This window comes from Hippoglossus hippoglossus, chromosome 11 (assembly GCF_009819705.1).
Source record: "Hippoglossus hippoglossus isolate fHipHip1 chromosome 11, fHipHip1.pri, whole genome shotgun sequence".
Taxonomy (NCBI): domain Eukaryota; kingdom Metazoa; phylum Chordata; class Actinopteri; order Pleuronectiformes; family Pleuronectidae; genus Hippoglossus; species Hippoglossus hippoglossus.
In genome coordinates this window covers 13,021,504-13,047,087 of record NC_047161.1, presented here as the reverse complement: position 1 = coordinate 13,047,087, position 25,584 = coordinate 13,021,504, and the positions used below count along the sequence as shown (strand labels likewise).

Genomic DNA, 25,584 nt, shown 5'->3' with positions numbered 1-25,584 from the left:
ATTATCTAATGAAAATATCAGATTTATTTTTTTAGGCTTTATTATTATTATTATGATTACCCTTTTGTAACTTAAACCAATGCCACAAGTGTACACGTAGCTGGAGGGTTTAATTTATTTACAGTCTCCAGCCTTGCGAAAATAAAATAAAACACTATTACACAGTAATTTTTAAATTTCTAAATAATTGTTTCTATTTAATTTTGCGGTTTTCCTATGATATAAAATGAACACAGACAGTTGCGTCTAAAGGACATTGAAGAGTAAAAGCACCGGAAGTCCCGCCTCTGCCTCATTCCTCATTGGCTGTCGAGCCTCGCCGAGAGCTGCGATTGGCTTTCAACCCCAGCAGTCCTCTGTGGGGGTTTCCTGGTTTGACAGCTGTCACTGTGCGCCGAGGTCAAGGCAAAGAAGCATGGCTGCGTTGTTTAGAGGGTCACGAAATGTATTGTTACGGTGGAGTAAGCATGTCGACCTTGCCAACGGTAACGTATTCGCTTCATGTTGTCGGTTTCCCCCTGTTTTGTGTGTGCGTGTGTGTGTGTCCAGGGGGCGAAGTGCTAGCGGAGCCTTCTCAGCTCCAGCCTTGTTAGCTAGCTTGTTAGCCCTCTGATAAGTATGAACCCCCACTGTCCCTGTTAGCTCAATGTTTCAGTGTGGACACAGTGTCCCTGAGTTTGGACACCTGCTGTGTGCGTCTCACTCATGGAAACTGTGCGTAATGAGCGATGTGTGAAGCAATGGCTAATCTTAGCCCACATAGCATCTCTTTATCGACATATATGTAAATGTATTGTATCCATGTAAGGTGTCACTCTATATTGTCACAATACTGCAGTTTGCTCTACACTACACACAAACATGGATAAGCCTTGAAGTCCAACTCTGCCACAAAGCCTCCTCAATCTCCTCTCCTCCTCTCCCATCCCACAATGCAACACAAGTTTCTGATTTAGGAACAGTGGACATTGATTTGGGTGATGCTACCTGAAATCCAGGGACCACCTCCATGTAATAGATATGCTGCTTGTATGTAGCCCGTAACTCTTCATAACCCTGAAATACTGGATAATACATTTTCATATTTCTGTGATGGTTCTTCCTCTGAAGTCTCACCCCAACACTGTCCCCCCCATTCCCCACTCTACATTTATCATTCCACTTAAATACACTTAAATATTCATATTATTTATAAAACTTATCGATATCAGTGACTTTACTGAAACTATATGCACCCTATTTGCCTCAACTTGAGTTTACGTATTTTTATGTCTCCTTCTATCACTCTTTTAAAGTAAATCAATCGGTGGCATAATTGCTTATAATACATATTTAAATTAAATTAAATGGTAAGCCCGTCAATTAGATTGTAGATTCATTATTCAAAAGAAAATGAATATCAAGTTATAAGTATCTTTGTAACTGAGTACTATCATTGTAAACTGGGAACAATTCAAAATAGTGCAGGACTTATTTTTATACAAAGAATAAAATCTTTGGCATAGAGAAACAATAGAAATGATAAATTCATAAAAAATCTACATGTTATTGTGGAAATAATAATTAGTTTATTCTATTGTACAGGTTTGTTTAACACTATGAGTATACACCCGGAGAAAGCAATGTATGGTGGAGAAAATTCAACAAAAACATAAGGACTGCCTTAGAATGTGCCTTACAGTCATTTGTTTGTGAACATTTATAATGTCTGAGATTGTACAAGGAAACAATGGTGAGTTTGTTGGCTCAGTTCACCATGTGCAATTCAGTGTGACACCAGGTTGTTTCACCCTTCCTTAGGACTATACAGGACAAAAATACATATTTGGGTCATGCAAAGAACAGGCTAGAAAATAAGGTCACTTTTAATATGAACAATGATCTCATTCTAAGGCAAGGCAAAGCAAATTTATTTATAAAGCATTTTTTATATTCATAAGAACGTTACAGGCACAAAACAGGGACGGGATAGAAACAAAAGCACAAAAAATAAAAACAAGGAACAAAATCACAGAATATAATCAATAAAAAACTTAAGTAGTTTGTAAAAGCATGCAAACCAAAATCATAAGGACAGAAATAAAAGCGCTAGACTGTCAGAAATCAGTTATGCAAGTACATAAACTGTGTAAATTACAGTGCAATTTATGAAAAACGATGGCAAACAGAACAGGTCTTTAATCTGGATATAAAAGAAGTACTGTCTCAAGTGTGAGCTCTTCTGGCAATTTGTTTATAAGTATAGAAGCTAAAAACAGCTTTATCATGTGTGTTTGAGAGCAATCAGGAAACTGCTGACCTGAGAGATGCAGCGTTTATACCGTGACAAGAGATCTGTGTGTATCTAGGAATTGGTTTCTTGTCAATTTATGGACAAGCAATAGTATTTTGCCTTTCTTTCTTTTTTTAATCCTTAAATATTGTCTTAGTTATGTGGAGGAAATTTTGGAGGAGGCTTTTAAATTGTACTTGTTTGTTGACACAGCTGTGTATTTGTGTGTGACAAGAACATATTTGTGCATATTCAGCTAATGGGAGCATGTAAATATCAAATAACAGAGGTCCGATAATTGGCCCTTGCAGAACTCCATGCATTGTGATGTGCAGCTACTAATTGATAGAAAATAGTCCCCTAATTGAAGGCAGCTCTCAAACCAAATCAGGACCAGTTTAGAGAGAACAAGACTTTACCAGAATCTGTACTGATGTTAATGTCATTCATATCCTTTGATAAGATTCATCTTGGAACTGTAATTCCAGCTGCAATAACGTTTTTTATCTTTTGCATTTCTTAAATATGTAGTTATACTTATATTTTACAATTACATTACTATAACTACACATTACAGAATTGCCAAAGAGAAACAAAACATGTAGTTACTCCAGAAACATGTAGTTATAATAATGTTGTAAAATATAATTAAAACATCAAACATTATCCAGTTCTTGGAAGACATGTTTACATATGACTTACATTTTATAAGGAGGCTAAGGTGCTCTTCTTAAGTTTAGATAAAAAGGGTACAATGACAAAATATGGACTGCAATGCTGTGTAAATTAGAGTGCTATGGCTACCTGTCTGCCTGGAGTAAGTTTCTCTTAAGTTGTTGTTTTTAATTAATATCATTGTTACTTACTAAATTCTGGTGTGTCCTTAACAATGCATATACTTCTTGGTAATTTTAGTCCAGCATCAGATAATATTGTGTTGTCTGGAAGGCAATGATAAATGTCTATCATCACAGAAGTAACAGGACTGTGGTATCTGTATGCGTTAAAGGGTTGGTTGAATTTAAGGCGAGGCTTCCTATTAGGTCTTAACTCTCCTAGTCTAATTCTGTTGTTGTAGTCTGGATGGCCCAACGCCAGAGTTTCCACTGAGTTTAGTGTCTGTTAACCTGGCTGAACCTTGGCTGAGCCAGCAGTGTTTAATAGCTTGGCCAGACTTCCCAAAAGCTGCTGGTATGTTACAGCAGAAAGATCCAGATTTTCTCTGTTGTTATTGATCCTAATCAGAGAATTTCCAGCATAATATTTACATTTTCTATTCACTGACATTTAACTGACACTCATTAGCCAAATGGTTTTCATAGTGAGTTACAGCTATTAATGTTTTTTTATTAGGCAAGTAGAATCAAACTATAACTGCTGCAACAACATGGTGTCGTAGATAACTCATGCATGCCAAACACAATTCTTAAAATTTCTCTCCAGCCTCTCTGAACGTCAAAGTGTTGAGTTTGACAAACATTCTGGTCTTCAGCTAAACAAAAGGTCTCACCATTATTCTAAAACTTCCTGTTTGTTTTCCTCCCTCAGTGTCAATGCGATCAATGGCTTCAAAAACACCAGTGGGGTTTGTTGGTCTGGGAAACATGGGCAATCCCATGGCCAAAAACCTGTTAAAGAACGGTTATCCTGTTATTGCCACTGACAACTTCCCAGAGTCCAGCAAGGAACTGCAGGACATGGGTGCTCAGGTAAATAACATGTGCACATTTAAACTTGTATTGAACAGGCCTAATCTGCTAAGACATATAGCATCTGAAAGCTAATGAATACACATACACCCTTTTTGAACTAATTCTTACAACAGTTGCTGAGTCAACAAAGTATGTGTTTCTGAGCCAACAGGTCGTTACACATAACAGCTATAATACCTTTTATTTTGTGTTGATGATGACTCCCAACATTCAGGTTGTGGACTCCCCTGCAGAAGTGGCAGAAAAAGCCGATCGGATCATCACAATGCTGCCGTCAAGTCCCAACGTCATAGAGGTCTACACTGGCCAAAATGGCATCCTCAAGTGAGCACATTTTACCATCACACTGTGAAACACTAAAGCAATTAACCTCGTCGTGCGTCAATTGAAACTCTTGGCAAAAAGTGCAGATTAGGTGTTTAATGTACAAACAGAACAGGTTTGGCTTGACAAAACCTCTTGTACATGAAATGCTAATGCCATTTGTTTTGCTCTCTTCAGGAAGGTAAAGAAGGGAACACTGTTGATTGACTCTTCCACCATTGACCCGTCTGTTTCAAAAGAGATGGCAGCAGCTGCAGAGAAAATGGGTGCCGTGTTCATGGATGCTCCAGTTTCAGGAGGTAATGTGTCGCGGAAAGAATAATTAATCTTGTTCACCTTTCTTTGACTTGCTGTCTTACACCAATGAAGCCCCAATGTGTGTCCTAAGAGAGGATACGACATTTTTGTAAATGCTATTGCTGGGTTTATTTCTTTCTCAAAGAGGACATTCAGTGGAAATGAGAGAACAAGGTGACGGTTTAAAAACCAGAATCAGACTGCTAGTTTGTTCATTTGAGAATAAGAATCATGCTGTTAGGCCTATGACCCCTCAACTGTCTTACACTCCTTTGTATATCTAAACTATGGGACCTTTTTGCTTAGTGCTAGGACATGGGTTGTAATTACTTAGCGGGCCAGCCAGTAGGTGCCCTCCGGAGATTTTTATAGCTGCTTTTGACCGGAGGGGACTTGAAGGCAAGGTTAAGGTTTTAAGTCCTCATTATGTTGGCGCTGTCTGCCTGTGACGGCTCCTTGACAGAGCACAGGATCACCAGTCATCCTTAATGGGCTGAGCCACGGTGGAGAATCCCATGTCAGAGCTTTTCATGTTGATGGAGCCGTAATGGCGGGTATCCCATGTTAGTGCCTTTCATGTCAGATAAAGAGCCATAAAGAGGAGAGAAACTGCTCTCACATTGAGTGCAGGAGAGGAGAGGAGGGAGATAAGAAATGAAGGAGACACACCGCTGTTAAACTGTCCATCTCTCTGTCTCTGTCTTACTTTCTTTCTCTTTCTCTCTCTCACACACACACACACACACACACACACACACACACACTTCCTTGGAATCAGGTGTGAAGTTAAGGTATTCCACATCCTGACACTCATGCATATCAGACTACTCACTCTGATCATAGTCTATTTGCTTTTTATTGCACAATCATTTCATACATGCACAACACACACTGCAGCTCCCTTCCTCTGCCATACAAACATAGACTTGGCCCACACGGGCATGTTTACCAGCTGGCGTCAAAAGAGCAGCCCGACTGCAGTCATTGAGATCAGAGCCTTAAGCCTGTTACTTTCCGCTAACACAAACACACACTGTTTACATATTATAGACAGTGCACAGTTCATGCGTGCAGTCATCTGAAGGTTCTTCCTCTGCTGTCTTTTAAACTAAGCCTCTTTTACTAGCCTGAGATGACCAATGATTTACCTGCTACCTCTGGCCTCTGCACTCAGCTCTGCAGACACTCTTCTGTCACACATGCACATGTACACACACAGGGCATGCACCCACCCACCCAATGTCACTTCTAGACATCCATAAGTACATAACTAGGTCAGTGTAAAGTAGCAGAGAAGTTGTTTATGATGCATAACTACCACCAGCAACTGAAATGTAAGAATTCTCTCTGTTTCATGTTATTGTAAATGTAAAATATTTGAGGTATGAACTTGAGATGGGTGTGATTGTTTTTTCACTATTTTTCACTTTTTCACAGATATTTTATTGACAAAACAGTTAATCGATACATCTTAAAGGGAGTCCACTGATGCACACGCTGAAACACTCAGCCCCACTCTGAGCTAGGAAATGAAAGTTGGCTGGTGGCGATGGTGTGACCCTGATAAGCCAGGTTAAACCTTTAGTGACAGGTCATGAAAATGTGTTCCACTTTGTGGCAACACAACAGAAAATAGCAGAGACATTATTGCACTCCATTCACCCACCCATCCCCTCACCACACTTAACACATCTCTGGGTGGGATCTGAGTTTACATGCTGTGTTCTAACCAGGAGATGGCACCCTACCCCAAATAGGGTACTGTCAGATTCATAAAGTGTGTGTGTGTGTGTGTGTGTGTGTGTGTGTGTGTGTGTGTGTGTGTGTGTGTGTGTGTGTGTGTGTGTGTGTGTGTGTGTGTGTGTGTGTGTGTGTGTGTGTGTGTGTGTGTGTGTGTGTGTGTGTGTGTGTGTGTGTGTGTGTGTGTGTGTGTGTAGCATAAACTGAGCTTGTCAGGACCATTAGACCCTAGGTGGACAGAAACCCGGTCCTAATGAGGCTCAACTTAATTTCTGAGGTCCTGGGTAAGGTCAGGGATAAGATGTGAATTGTGGTTAGGTTAAGGTTAGGGTTAGACATGAATTGGTTAAGGTGAGGGATAAATGCAGTGGATAAAGTTTTGGTTAGGCTGTCCTCAATGAGAGGAAGTCAATGCTAAGTCCTAATAAGGGTAGCTTCACAAAAGTGTGTGTGTATGTTCTCGTGTTATTACTTTTTTTTCACAAATCAAACACAATAATACATAAAGATGTATTTTTAATTCTTTACTTAATTTATACAGTAATACTATATATATTTTATGTTTTGGAGACATATGATTCCATTGACTTTTAAGTTAGTTCAGCCAAATGAGTTTGGTTTGAAGCAGATTGAGTTAAAAGTCACAGACATACTGAGCACAGACTTGGTGTGATCTCCTGTGGTCTTAAACTTTTGCAGATGCAGCCTTCTCTCTTTGTGGCGTCTGTGTTTGTTTGTATTTTTAATTTAGATTTTTCTTTTGATAGAAAATAAATCTTTTCATGTGTGGTAGGTGAGGTGGTGTCTTCTACACAGAAATGTGTATTTGTGCTCCGTGTGCGTCACTGGAGGTTTGGTAGCAAACTGTGGCATTTGAATTGAAGAGTCCTAACCCTTCTTAAAGAGTCATCAATAAAAAATTCACTTTCTTCTCATCGGCTTTCCGTCTTGCACTTTGACCATTGTCTTGGCCTCATACAAACACTCTCCCGAATTGACGCAGTTATGTTAACGTAGACACTGGCTTTTCAGGCATGCCAACATATGCTTACACACACACTTGTACCACTGTCTGGTGTCATTAAATGCGTCCGCATGCAAAGTTGACCCACAACAAAACAAGCTCTGATGTCACAGGCTCGGGTGTTGGCACAGCGATGGCAAAAATAGGAGGTCTGGCTACGAGCGACGGGGTCGTTAGCAGTAATTACCCAGAATGCTCGTGTTTGTGTCTGTGTACCCATGGTGGGCTGCCACTTTGCTAACGGACGGTGGCTTTAAAAAGGCTCTAAAAAACCTTTCATTGTGTTTTTCCCAGCGCAGGGAAAGTCAGTGATTGGTGCAATCTTAAGAAAGAAGGAGCCTCGGTGAGCTCTGGGTAATGTTGCTTGTTTGCGAGGCCTTATAATCCTCAGCTAACTACCTATTTAGGCTGAGTCTTAACGCCACTCTAATCATATCCATACCACATCACTGAAGCCTGAGTGTTGCAGTGTGTCATTTGCTGACAGTTTGAACGTCATCCTCCAGCCTGCAGCGGCTTGTTTGAGCCAAGCCTGGCAGCGGTTGGTTCGTCAATCAGCGCTGCCAATCCACTCCTCTGACGACTGGTCTTGGCTCTACTTCTCCCTCCAGGCATTCAGGGCCTGGAGCTTCTTCCACAAAGATCAACACTGATTTTATCTCACACTCTTGTTCCAACAAATAGTTGGAACAAAGTTAAATTCAAATAATAGTTAGTAGTCATTCTCTGGGTTAAGTATGTGGGTTAAGGATGTGCCGGGGGGGGTAGTGGTTGCTGTCGCAGTCTGTCATGTTGATTGCTAACCAGCACTAGAGAGCATCAGTGGTCCAAAGACTAGATTAGCATAACAAGCCTTTCACTGACAGGTTTTGGGGACACTGAGGGAGAATGTGGTGGGGGGGCCAGTGGGAGGGTGTAAGTGACCAGGGATGGCGATGATGGAGGGGTGGTTATAGGGGGATTCTAGCCTATGCTCCAGATGGAGGGAGACCCACAGCAGCTGGGGACTGGCTCTTACATCTCTGCCCCTGTGTCATCTGGTGTGTGTGTGTGTGTGTGTGTGTGTGTGTGTGTGTGTGTGTGTGTGTGTGTGTGTGTGTGTGTGTGTGTGTGTGTGTGTGTGTGTGTGTGTGTGTGTGTGTGTGTGTGTGTGTGTGTGTGTGTGTGTGTGTGTGTGTGTGTGTGTGTGTGCGCCCTCGTATGTGTCCATATACACGTGTGTTTTCAGACAAATAGCCAGCTGGTGTATGAGTCATACAAAAAGTCTCTGTCTGTCAAACGTAGCGCAAATGTCACACTGCATGTCACTTATCTAAAAGGGAATTAGCATTCTGTCTGTATGAAGGACAGTTTCTGCACTTTAGCCATGTACTGAGTGTGTGTGTATTTGTGTGTGTTTGTGTCCCTGCCTGCTAACAGCCTAATTGGGGATCATTATTAACTTGCTCTATCCTAGATGAGTCTCATCGGGCCACGGGAAGGGATTGATCGTGGATCTCTCCTGCTCCCTCCATCCTCTGTCACCTAACATTGACCAGCCTCTCCCCCTACGGAATACAGCAGTTACTGATGATGATGATGATAATGACGATGATGATAAGGGCTAGTCTGGTGGTCAGTGAACAGACGTTGCAAACTAAAACTCTTAAGGCTGGAGTGTCATTTGTGTACAAGAAACTGTGCCGACTCTTTCCTCTTCATTTTTCTTTCCAAAACCCAAACTTTCTCCGGTCGCCTACTTGCTCGAGGTTCTCATGGAGCGTTTGTGTGTTGGAGTCAGTTCTCATGGCTCTGTGCTCGTAAACTGGAGCCGATAAAGAGTCTGTTTTTAACATAACAGAGGGGCATTAGCAAAGTTGGCAGATAAATTGTTGAAAGTGCTGAATTTTTTCGTGTGTTTTTATGCATGTGAGCGATTTTGGTTAACGCATACCCTCTTACTGTTCGACTTATTCACTCGATATCCGTTACGCTTTTTTACGGGCCCTGTTTGGGTTTTTAATTTGTTTGAGGAAAAAAAATCTCTGCCCTTGGGTGTAATTATAATGGCCGACCACATGAGGCTGCGTTGTTGGCCTGTAAACATCCTACCCCCACTGGCTTACACTGCAAGAAGTCAACTCCCATTGACTCAAGGCTGTAACACTATTAAGTGTGAAAGCGCTCTCAGTATGAATTATAGATGACTGCAGCCGAGCCAAAACTTAAACCTTACATGTGCACATAGTTTAAAACCTGGTAGCAAACAAGGTACTGCATTGCCAAAGCCTGAGTTTATTTACACAAACTACATTTGGACGTGAAGGTGTGGCGTTATATCCGGCGTATCCCTAAATCTCTCCTGCCGTTCTTCTTGTAAAAACAGCTACATTATCATTTGAGGAAATGAGGTGTTTGAAGGAACGCTAATGACATTATAGGTGTTGTTTTGCTCTCAGTGTTTTTCCATATACTCTGGGGGGAAAAAAAGCACGGTTGTGGCATGCTGTCAAATGCGTCATTCATTACCAAACTCTGGGAACATCCCCTCTTGTGTGCATGTGTGTCTGTGATTGTGTGTGTTTGCGCAACCTCATATTCACAAATGTAGTTTAATTTAAACCCACCACCAATAAAAAGTGCCTACTGGTTTACATGCGGCTCGTAACTCCAAGACATGGCCTCAGAAGCTCCAACTGACGTCGTATTGGCGGCTGGCTCTGGGATCTGCACCTGTCCCTGCATGGTACACACACACACACACACACACACACACACACACACACACACACACACACACACACACACACACACACACACACACACACACACACACACACACACACACACACACACACACACACACACACACACACACACACAGAGAGATACTGCATGCAGATGTACACAGACATTCTCGCTTACTTTGTATGTACATGCGCCACTTCAAAACAGCCCAAGTTTAAACGGTTACAAGGCTGTCAGGAACTGCTTTGGTTGATTCTTTTGGGGTTGATGTAAGAAGTGCTAATGAATTTAGTGTTTACTACAAACAGGCCAAAACCAAAGTTGTTGCTCTGATCTTCCTATGCCTTCACGCAACTAGTTTCAACCTCTCATGCTGATGGTTAATGCCTGATGTGTAGAAGCCTGCTGTTAAGCATCTGTGCTAATCGTGTTTGATTGCTTGCTTATTAACTTGAATCTTGTTAATAGAGGAGATCAGTGGAAGGAGCTGTCTATGTGTCTGCTACTACAAAGAAGCATGGGCCACACAAACACACAGTCGCAGACACTGATACGTCATACGATGTCGTGATCAAACCCTTTTGACAAAGAAATTTAAATGAGGCTTGATATTTGCATAAATGAGAAGAAAACACAAATACAACCACGCATGTAGAACGTGACCCTAACCCTAATCCATTCAGCATTTTGATTTTATTTTGATTTTAATGTAAACATGCAATCTGTAAAAAAAAGTTCCGCACATATTGGCAAACTTAAAAGCAGATACTGATACGTCTGTGAAAGGCTCATATGACCGAGATTGTCAGCCAACCAATATATCGGTCAGGCTACTTCAAATTAGTACGTCATTAATAGTCCATCCAGCTTCAACATGGGCAGATAATATTGGTGTTGGGTTATTTGGGGTGCCGAGGTAGGCACCCACGACTCACCTGACCAAAATCCCTATAATTAGGATGAGAGACAGTGACCAGAGGCATGATTGTTTCCATTAGTGCGTTTCCAAGACATTAAATGACTTCCCTCCTTAGTCTGTCTGATCTTCTTTCCCTGTACGTACTGTTTTTATCACTATTGCATATTTAAATTGTTGAGAATTTACTAAGTCGATTTTGATGTACCATTATATAGTGTAGCTTAATTTGTTCTCCTTTTCTTAGTACCGTCATCCCTATTTTCCTCTTTCCTCTTCATCTCTCTACCCTGTATCTTCTATCATAGGTGCCCCCCCAACACACACACCCAGACAGACACACACACACACACACACACCTTGTCTCCCCCCTAGGGGGCGTCGTGTAGTTGTGTAGTGCTAACGATCCAGGACTGTCACTCCCGCTGGGATGGATGAGCCAGTAGACCCGGTGCTCGGGAAACCTCATTAGGATTCCTCTTTAATCCGTCTCTGACAGGACCGGCCCAAGAACAGGACGTCCCGGCATGCACACACACAGACGTACACACCCACATAAACCCTGAAACGCAGACATGCACACACACGATAAAGTGTAGACACTATCGTAGACTCGCATGCAAGCACAAATGCACAATAAACAGTCACTGATACCCCCAACACACACGCGCACATGCACCTGTACATTGTTATGCTAATGATATGTTATTCTTCCAGCGCAGAGGATCTTCCATCATCCTGGTGTCACTGCTTATAGAAATCCACTACAGATCATAAGAGCTTATTATGGGTGATTAGTTAATTTGAGGGAGGGAGAGTTGGGAGGGATGCTGGGAGGTAGAGAGAGAACGATTGTTTTCCTTCTCTGCTGTCATATCTACGTCTCCCTCTACTTCTCTCTCTCTCTCTTTCTCTCTCTCACTCTCCTCCCTATCCTTCCTTCCCTCTATTCTCAGTGGGATCTATTGATCAGCAAGTTGACTCTGTTATCAATAATCTCCTCTTTAGTCGTCCGCGAACAGTGATCTCCACTAATGAGCCAGCTCAGTTGTCACACTGCTCTTTCTGTGTGTGTGTGTGTCTTTGTGTGTGCTCATTTTTCTTAAGGACCTTTTCTATCAACACAGACTTTGTCAGGACCAGTGGACCTCATGGTCATGACGAGGCTCAACTTAATTTCTGTGCGCCTGTTTAAGGTTTAGTTGTAAGGCATGAATTGGTCATGGTTAAGGTTAGGGATAAGGTTTTAGGCTGTACACATTGAATGGAAATCAATGCAAAGTCCTTATAAGGAAAGCTGCATAAACTTGTGTGGGTGTGTGCATGCGTGTGGTAAAAGTATAACTCTACAGTCACATTATGGGGACTTCTCTTATTAGGAAAAAAGCAAGTCCTCTTAATCTAAATGGGCTAAGAAAATAAAATAAAATTTATAATAGTAATTTAAGGTGATGACGTGTTTAAAAGTGACGTTATGGTTTGTGTCCAAACAAGGATAGTTGTACAATCAGAACAGAACTGATGTAATTGGCTGAACTTTGACTTCCATTAACTGTGATTAAAGAGGAAAAGAAAAACCTTTATCTATTCATTTTTTCCCTAATTATATAATGATGACAGCATCAAGAGAAGTGCTACGGCTACTTCAGCACTGTACTTTATGCACTACATGATGCCTCCATGTAAATACAATTTAGTCACAGACAAAAGCCTCAACAATCTCTGCTACTAAATAAAAACTTGATATAAAATAAAACCAGACTCAAAAAGATTAAGTCAGACATATAAATAAGAGCATAAAGGAGATGAATCTATCATGTCAGTGGTCTGTGGACCATATGTGTGTATGATTGGTGTGTGGGGCGGCCTTATGTTAAGCGTGTGTTCGTCGTGCGCTGTGGGCAGCTGCCGCAGCATGGGCCTTGGTCTTAATTATGTGGCCCTAATGGCCTACTGACAGCTCATCGCTGACACTCACACGTTGTACACATACAGTGAAGTGGCCTCATCGAACACTTGACAACACTGCCGCCAATTAAAGAAGGGGGAGGGTAAAAAAAAAAGAGAAACATTCATGTTTATGGGTCATGGAAATCTACAGTAACTCTCCTCTTCTCCTGCAGTGAAGTCTGATAATGTGATGTCAGCTCTTCTGTGCCTGGTAATTCCCTTTAAATTATTAACACCAACATTATTAGGCTTTTACTATTAAGAGGCCTTTCATTAGAGCCAGACAACACCCTAAAGAGAGATTGAACTCTTCCCTCTCCATCCTCCTCTCTTTCTCTCTTTCCTTCCTGTGGAGAAAGTCGGTCACTTTGTGCACATTTGTCTGAAAGATGCTTCTCTCTGACCTTCCTCTACTTTTTGGCTCATGTAGTACTTTTCAAACTATTATATGTACACATTATTATTTTTATACATTATATATTATGATTACCATCAATTAATTGTGTTAATGTCTGTGGTCTCATCACTTAAACATTAAACAGACAGTTCCATTGCATAAGAGCTTTAGGCCAGCTGGGTAAAAGCCACGCTGAAAAGGGGGGTTATTGCTACATTATGGACCCTGTGGGGAGGTGGGGGGGTGAGGTTACCTCCTACAACATGGCATGCTTCTTAAGCCATCAGGCATGGGGAGGGACACCTAATTGAACATGATAAAGTGTAAAGTTAATTACCCCTCACGCCTGTCACTGATACCCCCATGGGGGGGGGGACATGTGCCTCAGGCACAGCTGTTGGTGTGTGTGTGTGTGTGTGTGTGTGTGTGTGTGTGTGTGTGTGTGTGTGTGTGTGTGTGTGTGTGTGTGTGTGTAAGCGAGAGAGAGAGTAGGGGTGACAGGACAAAAGGCAAGGGCTCCCACGAGAGTTGTGCAGTGGATGATGGCAACAATCGGCTTTTAAAGATACCTCTGTCCCTCTGGTGCACAACTACTTAACACGCCTGTCCCACCATGAGTCTCACACACGAACACACAGAAAAGTACACAGCTGACCTTTCAGACGCAGTTGGTAGTGTTGAAACAGTCAAACAGTTGATATATGATGTTCTTTGTGTATCTAATAACTAACGCTGCTCAGTGACTATGATTAGTCTGCGCCTTTTCAAAGCTTTGTAAATTTTAACTCACTATTCCACTTTATACATAGATGCTGTGTGGTGCAGGTCTACAGGTCTGGGTTGAGCTACTGTACTTTGGATCAATATGTTAAATGTGTATACTATCAAGTACGTGTTCCCCTCAGGTAAGCTCAACTCTTTTAACAAGTGTTTTGTGTGTGTTTAGGTGTTGGGGCAGCCAGCCTGGCCAAACTGACTTTCATGGTGGGTGGAGTGGAGGAGGAATACAACGCTGCACAAGAGCTGCTCGCCTGCATGGGAGCCAATGTTGTCTATTGTGGACAGGTCGGCACTGGGCAGGTAAAGACTCACAAATGCTAACACACACATGCATGCCCCTCTTCATTTCAAACAGCCTCTACTAACATATACCTCATTTACAACAAAATTAGCGGAACCCCCTTTCTTTTTACGCGGCTAAACCCATTAAAAAAGGTAATTGACTCCTTTCCCATTGCCAGTGGAGGAGTCTGCCTCTCTTATTTTTCCATGATGCATCATGTTCGATGTCATGATGAGAAGCTCTCTCAACGTTTTGTCTTGCCAAAGAGTCATTTGACCTGGGAGTGAATGACGATTGTATCCATTCCCACTGCAGACAAAAGCCAGATGTTAGTAGGTGTTAGTGGGTTTTTTTGACCGGGGTTATACACAATATTTAACTTATTTAAGTCCAGTTAAGTCAACACATTAAAATCAACAGGAGTTGAGCAAAAGTGCTTTGCAGTCATGGCACAAAAAAAGCAACAAAATCATGGATAAAATGATAAAAATCACAATGAAACGACAAGAAAAACACAGTAAAAGACATCGCAGTTAAAAAAGGACAGATAAAGTATAATAATCCCAGGCTTTAACAGAATCAGATTCAGGCTGAATTAAAAGCAAGATTACAAGGTAGCAATTTAAATTCGAATGGGGGGGAGACCTGATGACGAAAGGGAGAACAAACGTAGTTCAGTCATTTAAATACAAATATATCCAGATATATAAATACACTTACTCAAATGTAGATATACAATTAGGTTTTTTTCTATTCATTCAAACAGACACACAAACACCATGTGTTATATTTTATCCATAAAAGTGTATGGATTTAATAATCATCCTTACAGACTAATACATCGGGAAAAAAACTTAGCAAATTTAGCAATTAGCAAATTTAAATCACATAAAGACAAAGTATTTAATCCTCAGGGATACTGCCTGTTTATACAGTTAATCATGAGGTTGCTTAATGTGAGTGCACACAGACATCTTTGACTACTGGTTTAAAAATTGGCATGTGTTTATATGTTGTAAAGACTATCTTTTTTTCTTTTACACTAAGTATACTATTTGTGCTTAACATCATGAATATTAAGCTATAACCCTGAATATTTTACCTGTTACTAATTCTTGGAGTTAAAGTTCCTGTTAAAGATATTTTTAGGCGTGTCCACTAGTTTGTTACAAAGCGGGATCATCTCACATCTATGTCTGACAGACCTTTAAATGTATGTACGCTCTTTATTACACTATCTGTTTTACATGCTGCCTTACAAACCCCATTCACATACACACAACGTGCTCTGTCTTTGTCTGTTTGACCCTCACCAGGCTGCAAAGATCTGCAACAACATGCTGCTGGCCATCGGGATGATCGGGACTGCAGAGACCATGAACCTCGGCATCAGGTATTGTCCGTCAGTGTTGTGCTAAGCTGCTTCCAGCCTGCTATGCTGAAGAGAGAAACACAAAGAGGAAAACAGTTATCAGTGGCTACATTTACATGAGCAACTGTAATTATTATGTGGGAGAGCACAGGTAGAAAGTCTGACACAGGGATACTTGTGACTGGGCTCTTCAAAGTGGCTGTGGCCAGGGTTTTAGGTAGTGGGTCCATTGAGGTTCATTTTCCTCTCTGAAGGATGTGAAGAGGTGGACATATCCTCCTGAGTCAACACATGTTTACCAACATCTGGTTATTATGAGAAGTACAATCACCACAAACTTAAAGAAGCACAATTGATGGTTCCACATTTAACCAAGCATGAATACGACTATGTGAACTCGCCCTTAGATATAGCCATTGCTATAAACGAAATCACTGTACCAGTGATATGGCTGTAACTGTGGCAGTAATTTACTGCTTCAATACAGGTTTAGAAAGGTGTGTGTCTGTGTGCGTGCATGCGTACGTGCATGTGTGTGCAGTTTATGGAGGTGCAAAGGGGTCAGTGCAGCCCAGAGTCGGAGCTGCTTCTGCTGGAGAGAGATGGATGAGGGGGCAGAGCCACAGACTCTGATTTACATCTGCTGATTGAGCTCTCACTAGTATCCTGTCACACCCCTGTCACTGAACGCCGCCTAGAAATCCCATCATTCATCATGCCTTGTCCTTGCACAAAGCCTCATTGGCCAGAGCACTGAGCATGATGGGATATGAAGTCCTCGACCAGTACAATCAATATGGCTTAAAAGGATGGAGAACATGGTACTCATTCAATTTGATTGCACCTAAATTTACAGAAAATTGTGCATGTTTATGCATCATAACTGGGTCTTCATCCTTGACTTTGTAGTGCATACTAACTGGAAACAGTGTCCTGTTTGTATTTTGTGTGTTGTATTTGTCTGTTAGTGCTGTTGCTAAAGTGTTTGTGTTGATCTCTTGAATAGGTTACTCTTTAAAATGAATCTTTATGAGACTTGCTTGGGTAAATTAATGACAAATATACTGTGTGTATACTATATTTACTATGCACGATACCAGACACACAGCAGTAATGTATCGTATATCGTAAATACTGTATGTTGACAGTGTATTTAACCAGTGGGGTCCCTAAGTCTGTCATCCCTTTCCCATTCCTGTGAGAGGGGAGACGAGGACAATGGGGAGATGCACTTAAATGTGATACTTTGGTAGCATGTAGCATTTCAAGGTGACCCAGCTGCTAGATACAGTTTTAACATGATTTGAATCATTGCAGATTTGTGATATTTCAGACACTTTTTTGACAACATGCTAGCGTCGTTGTTACTTGGCCTCGTCATGTGGCCCAAACCCTGTAACATTAGATAACAGCTATGACAAACAAAACTATCGCTTAGCTCGAATGTCTTGGTCTGAGAATATCTACCTAATATATATAATGTTGATGCATGATGAATAAAGTTGGATTACTATTTGTGGAAATGCAGATATGCCAGTGGATGCTCAGTGGAGTACTACCTCCGCCAAGGCTCAACAGTCCCCTTATGAAACCACATTTAAATTCACTAGATCAGAATTTTTATTTGGATCTGCATCAAATTGAAGAAGCACATAAATATCAGTCACCTAAACATCCTGCTAATTAATAAACAAACACAGCAGAAAACATAACCTCCTTGGTTGAGGTAATAATTATTATTTAAACGTGGCATTTGAATACTGATTTGGTCGTAGTATCAGTCAAAACCTTTGGGTCTGCCAAAGTACAGTCACGGTACCTTTGGAAGGAAATTATCTTTTCTTCATAACGTCTTCACATCTGTTATTCCTCATATGAATGAAATTACCAGGTTCGTCCGATTAGATTTTCACCTTTGGAAGTATGAATTTATTCTCTACTCCGATTATACATATCCCACGTCAATAATAGACTGTTTCCTCTGTCTACTCTATATGTTTTATGGGTTTTGCAGCTTAAATGGTGTGTGGACCCATTTTGCGTGCATGGGCGTGTGCGCATGTGCGTGCGTTGCTCTTCGCCCCGTGCAGCTGTGTTAGTGCAGCTGATTTATCTGTGCTGAGACAGAGGAGGAAAATTGGCATGAGCAGTTGCACATAAATCCCAACACTAGACCTCTGAAATATGGAGGCATTAAGGGAGCAACACAGATTTACACATTGTCACACTGATGCACTCACACACACACGCACACACCTAGACTCACAAATTTACATCCAGAGACACTGAAGACAGCAGTTTTCTACCAAACTACAACAGCACCTATACTCTCAGTGCACATCATTATAATGCATGCCTTGAAAAAACCTTGAGAATACTAACCACTGCATCCCCTCATTTTGAATTTGAATTATTCTTTATATCATCTGACCCATATTCAGTCGCTGTCACGTGAGTATACATGTGTACAGTGTTTCTCACTCTTCTTACTAGTTGACCTCTGGGGCTTTATTAGAGGGTTTGACGGAGACTGTCATTGTTTAGAGAGAGACGACACCCTTAAATCTCCCATGCTGCATTGCGGCCTCTTATGCAGAGAGGACGCTCTCTTAGGCATTAGGTGTGCTGATACACACACAGACACACAACTCAGTCCGACACAAAGGCGTCTGAGCGCTCACAGCCAATTTAAAGCAAAACAGCAATAACATTTTATCATTGTGGACTTGGGCCTGATAGAGCTGCCCTTTCTTTGAGTGTGTGTGTGTGTGTGTGTGTGTGTGTGTGTGTGTGTGTGTGTGTGTGTGTGTGTGTGTGTGTGTGTGTGTGTGTGTGTGTGTGTGTGTGTGTGTGTGTGTGTGTGTGTGTGTGTGTGTGTGTGCACATGTGTGTGCACATGTGTGTGTGCCTGCTAGGTCCTTACCTGCTCACACAGACAGACGCACAAACACACTCTCATACAGAGTTCTGTTCGTGGAGCTAATTTGTTGATCTCAGATGGAAGCTTGGGCCGCCTCCAACAGAGCGTGACGTTCTCTTAGTGCAAGGAATGGCCATGCATGACAATTATGAGTGCGCACGTGTGCGCACACACACACACACTCGCTCCGAAACGCACATACACACCCCGTCTCTCTGCTTTTCTTTCTTTCCCTCTCTTTCAGCTTTTTCCTCTCCATCTTTATTTGCTTTACCTCATTTTGTCTCTTCTCTTTTAATCCCTTCATCTCTTTCCTGCCTGTTGTAATTTCTGCACGCAGCCAGCCGGTCGGTGACGGAGGGGGATGAGAAGCTGTAGCATAGAGGGGCAGTGGTGATTTTAATGATACACTCGAAGATAAAAGGACAGGAAGACGACGAGAGAAATAGACGACTGGCTCGGGGAGGGATATGAGGCTTTTACGGCTCACGGTTCACCTCACACACCTGTGTACCTGCACTCATTCATCCATACAAACATGTGGCCATTGGTGCACACAAGTAGGAACACACATATACTCCCTTATTTGTTTAACGGGGAGAACAACGGCGAATCAAAGGGTATAGCAACATACAATCCTTTGTGTCGCGACAGAAGTAGGTTTGCCACCACACACATGAACACAGACACCTCCTCCTCCTCCTCCTCTCACCATAGCTCAAATGAATTGTGAGCATATGCTCTGATGAAGATTAAAGTTGGGTGATAAATGTGCTTGTTGCCTCTATAAATGGAATAGTAAATGCTTTTGTGTGTATATGTGCTCGTTAGCTCTTTAATGTAATAATAAATGGGGAACGGGTTGGGCTTCATCTCTCGTGGTACAGACCAGGATGAGGAGCTAATTGCCATGAAAAGACAGTTAATATCTGAGCTGCAAATGAACTCCACCTGCTCGAGCTCCCAGCACATAAACGCTTAAATGCCCTCCCCTTTTATTATTTCCACTGCCACCTCCATCTTCATTTCTCTCACATTTCTTTAATCTGCAGTGGCATCACACAGCAACACGTTTGTTTTAGTGTTCGTGCCTGTGTGTGTGTGTTTACCCATGTCAATCCTGTTAAAGCGTGACATGTCCTCTTCTCCACGCAAATTACCGCAGGCGAAGAACACCACCACCGTGTCAGCTAATAACCACGACTGTGTGTATGTGTGTATGTGAGTGTGTGTGTGAGGGGAGCAGGAGGGGATCTTCATTGATTTATCGTTAACAGAGGACAACAGCTCCCCGTCAGCGTCTCTGGTCGCTATAACAAACGATCTGTGCGCTCGGACGCGCTTTATTGTAGCTCAGCCAGTAACCTTTTCAGCTGCTGACCCAGAACACTGGGAGGAGCTCTCTGTGTGTGTGTGTGCACGTAGAAATGGGATGGGGGGGGGGGTTTGTGTGCGATGTCAAACATATGTCCCCCAGAGTCCTCAGACAGGGAGGTGTCAGCAGGGAAGACGAGGGGGAGGAAGAGGAGAGGCAGGATGTTAAGGGAGATGCTTATAGACATAAACTAAAAAAAAGCCATCATGAGTGAGGCTGCCATTAAAAAAAGAACTATGAGTTAGAACACGTGTTAACACACACACACACACACACACACACACACACACACTGTGTCACTTATGCTACATTATCAATAGATACATTTTTCAAAAATGAGGGTGTCTGAGGGGACACAAAAGAGACGAAGGGGAAAGGAAGAGGGAGACATGGCGAGAGTGTAAATGCAATTCCCATTCTTAATTAGTTGGTAGACAGCTAATAAAAACTGTGGTAGTAATGGCAGAATGAGAGCCAGGTGGAGGGAGGGGGGAGGCTGCTGGCCTTAAGGACCTATGATGGTTTAATAGTCATATAGAGAGCAGAATAGAGTTACGGGCCTGTAAGTAACAGTGAAGTGAGACAGCCAGGGCTTGATGTGGTCAGCTTTACACTGGCCTTTAAAATGTTAATATACAAAAGCTGCACTACACAGGCAGATTGAACTACTGACACAGACGCTGTAGTTGCACCCTCCCTGCTGTAATGCTTGGCACTTGGTTTGTCTGCCCCTTGCTTATTTCTGTCTGTCCTCTCTTTGCCTCTTTTAAAAAAAAAAAAAAAAAATCTTCATATCGCAGCCTGGAGATTTGTCCTCTTGCATATGGAAGTAGGTTGCTGCAAAATGGGGCAGCACAAGTAAGAGCATGCTTCTGTATGTGACAGCAAGGTTTATGGCTCCCCTGTGCTGCTTAACCACTTCTCCTCCTCCACTTTCTTTCTTTTCATGAAAAAGGGATGATGAAGGATAGATGTGCCGGTAAACATCAATACTGCATTAGCCGGCATTACAAAGCCTTCAGCCATTAACACTGAGGAATGGTCGCAGCCGGGAATAAGGTTCAATGGGGGTCACTACAATCACAGGGCACCCCCACACCTATCTTTCTCCATGTTGAGAAAATGTATTCCATAATTGGCGTTCCTGTTCTTCCAGACTTCTTGCATAATTCCTCTTTCCTTTCTTACCTCTACCATGTCCTGACTTAGCCTAACAAGTAAAAAGGAGGTATAATAATCTGTTCATCAATTACATATTCATCTTTTCCCTTTTTTCTACATCTTATAGACAAGAGTCAGTAATGTTACAGTGCACATCTGCTCTGAAGTACCTCTGGATCTCCCAGATAACATTTCCAAACAAGATACTGATTTGTCTTCTTCCTCTTCTTGTCCCAGACTTGGTTTAGACCCAAAGCTGCTGGCAAAGATCCTCAACATGTCCTCAGGCCGTTGCTGGTCCAGCGACACGTACAACCCAGTCCCTGGAGTCATGGACGGAGTCCCCTCTGCCAACAACTACCAGGGCGGCTTTGGAACCACACTAATGGCAAAGGTACAAGTCTTTGTGTCACACTTTCTTTAAAAAAATCATCTGAGACTCTTTGTTTCATTAACAGGTTCATTTTTTTATTATTTTATTGGTCTGTATTTGTTTGAAATGAATAAAGAACACCCACAACATGCTTCCAGAGCCAAAAGTGGCATCTTCACAATTCCTGTTTCGTCCAACTAACGGTTCAAAACACAAATGTTCATTTCACCATTAAGATAAACATGGAAACGTAACAGATACACACATTTTTGCTTGGTAAATGATGATGAAATAATTACACCATTCCTCAATATTTCTTCCATTAATCAATCAAACACTTGACTAAGCATTTCAGCTGCTACTCTCTCTACTGTTCTTTTCTTTATTTAGTCTCTTTTTTGTCCATCTCTCAACTGTGTCATTGTCTCACTGTTCTATTGTCTCAGTGTGGCTCTGTCTGCTCTCCTCTTCACCACTCCATCTGTGACTTATTGTGTGCCACTTGATTTTTACTGCATTAGCTCTCCTGTAATGGTTAGTCTGTCTATTATTCGGTGCGTCTAGGTGTCTGTTAAATCACTTACAATGTGTGCTCTGCATACACAGCCAATGCAGTTCTGTCACACACAGTCAGCTCAAGAATATCTGAAAGAACCCACCTACTATTTCCACAAATGTCTGTATGTGGAACGCATGTCTCGCAAACCACTCATCTTATCTGGTTCACACTTGGCATGTGTATTGTTAATTGCCTAGCACACCTCTGAAATATCCAACATGCAATTTCTGAAAAAATAACAGCAGCTCAGTAAATAATAAGTAAGTAACGTGTGAATAGTCATAAAGCAAATTCAGTTTCATTTTATGGAAAACACTGACTGTAAAATCTTCACTGCAGATAAACCAGGTAGGATGAACACAACGTTTTCTAGCTTCACTCTGCACCATAGACTGTTTATAAAAAGCTCTGCACACAACGTCCAGCACACAAACGATAAATAGTGACAGTATCTTGTAAAACTGTTTAAAGAGGACTCACTAATGACGATTTGGGAATAGTGGGAATAAATCTGAAGTAGCTCCAGAGCATCAACACAGGCCAAGAAAACCGTCCTTTCATAACAGACATGTTTAGAATGGGAACCGACTAGTTGGGATAAATATGTGCAGCTATTAGACAAAAAAAAAAAGACTATTATGTTAGTCTACCTATCTCATATTCTCCATCTTTCTTTTTCTGTTTCCAGGATCTTGGTTTGGCCCAAATCACTGCCACCAACACTAAGACGCCGGTCCCTCTGGGTTCCCTCGCCCACCAGATCTTCAGAGTCATGTGCTCCCGCGGATATGCTAACAAGGACTTCTCATCTGTCTTCCAATTCCTACGTGAGGAGGAAGGACAGTGAATGCAGGGGGGAGCAACGTTAACTGTGATATTAGCATACACACACATAAACACACACAAACACACAAAAACACACAGACACACTTCAACCACACACCCCAGTGCCCCTTATCCCACTATGCTCAGGAGAGACTAAGGCCTTGCCCTCAGGCAAAGATCAGCAATCCAATTAACATACTGTATGTTGACACATGTCCCCTTATTGCATTAGCTGAATCATACTTTGAATTCATGGCTCTCCCTTTTGAATGTGGGGAAATGCTAAAACTGACCTTAGATACGTATCTGGAGACAAAGCCAGCTGACGAGAGGTAGGACGAGGCGCTGCAGACTTACACAAATCAAGGCAGACGTAATGTATTTGGTATTTTATGGATGATCGTAAAGTAATAATTGCATGAATGATAAAAGTATGTTTTTGTCAGGTTTGCTCTTTTTGCCTGTTACTCAAATGACCAGGATCTGTCCCTGTTAAAGTAATTTAAGAAATCTAACAAAAGCAAGATACAGTAAGGATTTACATAGTGATGGAAATTTCTTTAAAGAGACAGTGAAAGAGTTTGGGCTACACTCATGGAAACAAAATCCCACGGCACTACAAAACTGGTCGTACATGAGAGTTTACCTTTGTTGTTACATTTCTTTGTTTCTGGCAGGAACTTGGTCACTCAGGTGTCACCTGGGACTTCCTGCCAACATACAAACTTGAATATTTCAATCATGAATCATCCAGTTATCATATTTACTCAGTTAAAGTATTTTCAATTCTTGGTTTCTACAGTTTCAGTGGATCAGCCAGTTCTTCTCTAGTGCACCATAAGATAAATACCTGGTTATTTTTGCACTGTGTGCATCGCGGTGTGATGTGCTGGGTTATTTTGATACAGTTCCAGAATCTCCTATAACTTACCTCTCTCCACTACTGTCTTCATCTGCTATCCACTGCAGCATTGTTATTATTATTTTGTGACCAACACTGTTAAAACTTTATACTGTTTACTACACAATGTTCTCAATTTCCAACACATTCTCTTACCCGTTAGGTCGATCCTTCTCGCATATGTATGACGTCTGTGTAATGTGTCGGTGAGGAACGGTTCCTCCCTGCTATGAGCAAATGTACATAATGTATATTCATATTGTTGTGTAGTAATGAGGAATCTAAAAGAACGTCACTTTTTTTAGTAAAATTCTTTCATTGTCTCTACAGTTTGTCTTTGCTCTGTGAAACAGATCCTCCGTCACACTGTAGCCTAAAATAAAAGATGTTCTGTGGATTTTGTGTTTGACTGGTCTGTTAGTACAGTGTGTTGCTGAAGTTAAAAATAGCTCATGAAGTTACCTCTCAGTGTTGGATGTTCAATGACTTAGGTGCACACTGGGAAAGTAGAGCTTACAAATTACATGTCAGTGATTAGTTGAGGCTCAATAGTCATCTTACCTGTTAATTGATGACAAAATAGACACCATAATTGTTTATGTAAACAGTTCTGTACTTTCTGTTTTAACACATTTAATCAGTTTGTGTCTTTGTCCAAAGTACATAAGCTATATCAACAAATCAAATCGGCGGATGTGGCCATGTTTGTGTACCCAATTCAATACTGTATATAGTCATGGACGACACGTCTTTACTTCCTCCCTCAAAAATATTCCAAGAATGAACGTCGCCATCCTGCACATTTGGAGCCGCAGTCTGTGTAGGAGCAAGGAACCATCGATACTTGTACTTTGACCTTATATTTTGGTCCATACCCCATCCAGTAACATGGAGGAAGTGCGAATTGTGACCTATACTGCAGCCGGCCACCAGGTGGCGATCAAGATGCTTTGATTTCCCTTTTGAGGAACAGTCATATCATCCATCTGTATATTAGTGTATGTACCAACTTTTTATGTCACTCCCTACTGAAACACGGCTAGCTGCTCAGGGAGGCTGCACATTAGGTGCTTTGAACTAAATGCTAACATCAGCTCGCTAATATGGTCACAACGACGATGCTATTGTGCAGATTTTCAGCATGTTCACCATGGAATGACAAGACCGTAGCAGCTTTTTGGTCATAAACCCGTTATACAAATTTAAAGGTATAAAAAGTCAGGGTATCATCAAGTGATTCCAAGTCATCCTGAGGGCGATATGACCGTCAGCACCAGATTTCAAGGCAATCGAATATCTACTGAGACATGTCACTAAAAAAAACACAAATGTAAAAAGACACTCTGGCAAAAACCATGGATATGTGAAATAAATGTCATGGCAATCCACAGTTTCAATTCAACAGTTGTGAAGAAAAAAACATAGAGGAAAAATCAGGGGATCACCAAAGTTGTTTGGATTTATCTTCAGAGGACCATGAATGTTTGTACCACATTTCATGGCAATTCAAACTAGAGAAGCACTCTCGACCAAAGTGGGTGAACAGACAGACCAACTTAAGCCAACCGGTCAGAAATTGGCCGCCGATTTCTTTGTTAATTGCCAATGTAATACCAATGTAATACTACCAGCAAAATTGATGTAACTGGTGTTATAAAGTCTGAGACAAACACTGC

At 41.6% G+C, this 25,584-nt stretch overlaps 1 protein-coding gene across 1 annotated transcript; it reads left to right on the top strand.

Moving 5' to 3' along the window:
• Positions 1–365: 365 nt before the first annotated feature.
• hibadha (3-hydroxyisobutyrate dehydrogenase a) lies at positions 366–24,305 on the top strand. The gene is made up of 8 exons (XM_034599388.1): positions 366–485; positions 3,821–3,981; positions 4,199–4,308; positions 4,486–4,607; positions 14,306–14,439; positions 15,739–15,815; positions 21,488–21,644; positions 22,871–24,305. The coding sequence occupies exons 1-8, from the start codon at positions 416–418 to the stop codon at positions 23,027–23,029; spliced, it is 990 nt and encodes a 329-aa protein (XP_034455279.1). The 5' UTR covers positions 366–415; the 3' UTR covers positions 23,030–24,305.
• The last annotated feature ends 1,279 nt before the right edge of the window (positions 24,306–25,584 follow it).

What these genes read in the sequence shown, in the direction of transcription:
- hibadha (XM_034599388.1), top strand. Translation starts at nt 416, where the DNA reads ATGGCTGCGTTGTTTAGAGGGTCACGAAATGTATTGTTACGGTGGAGT. An exon ending in GCATGTCGACCTTGCCAACG is followed by an intron (nt 486 to 3,820) that starts GTAACGTATTCG and finishes TTCCTCCCTCAG; the next exon opens with TGTCAATGCGATCAATGGCT. An exon ending in GGCCAAAATGGCATCCTCAA is followed by an intron (nt 4,309 to 4,485) that starts GTGAGCACATTT and finishes TGCTCTCTTCAG; the next exon opens with GAAGGTAAAGAAGGGAACAC.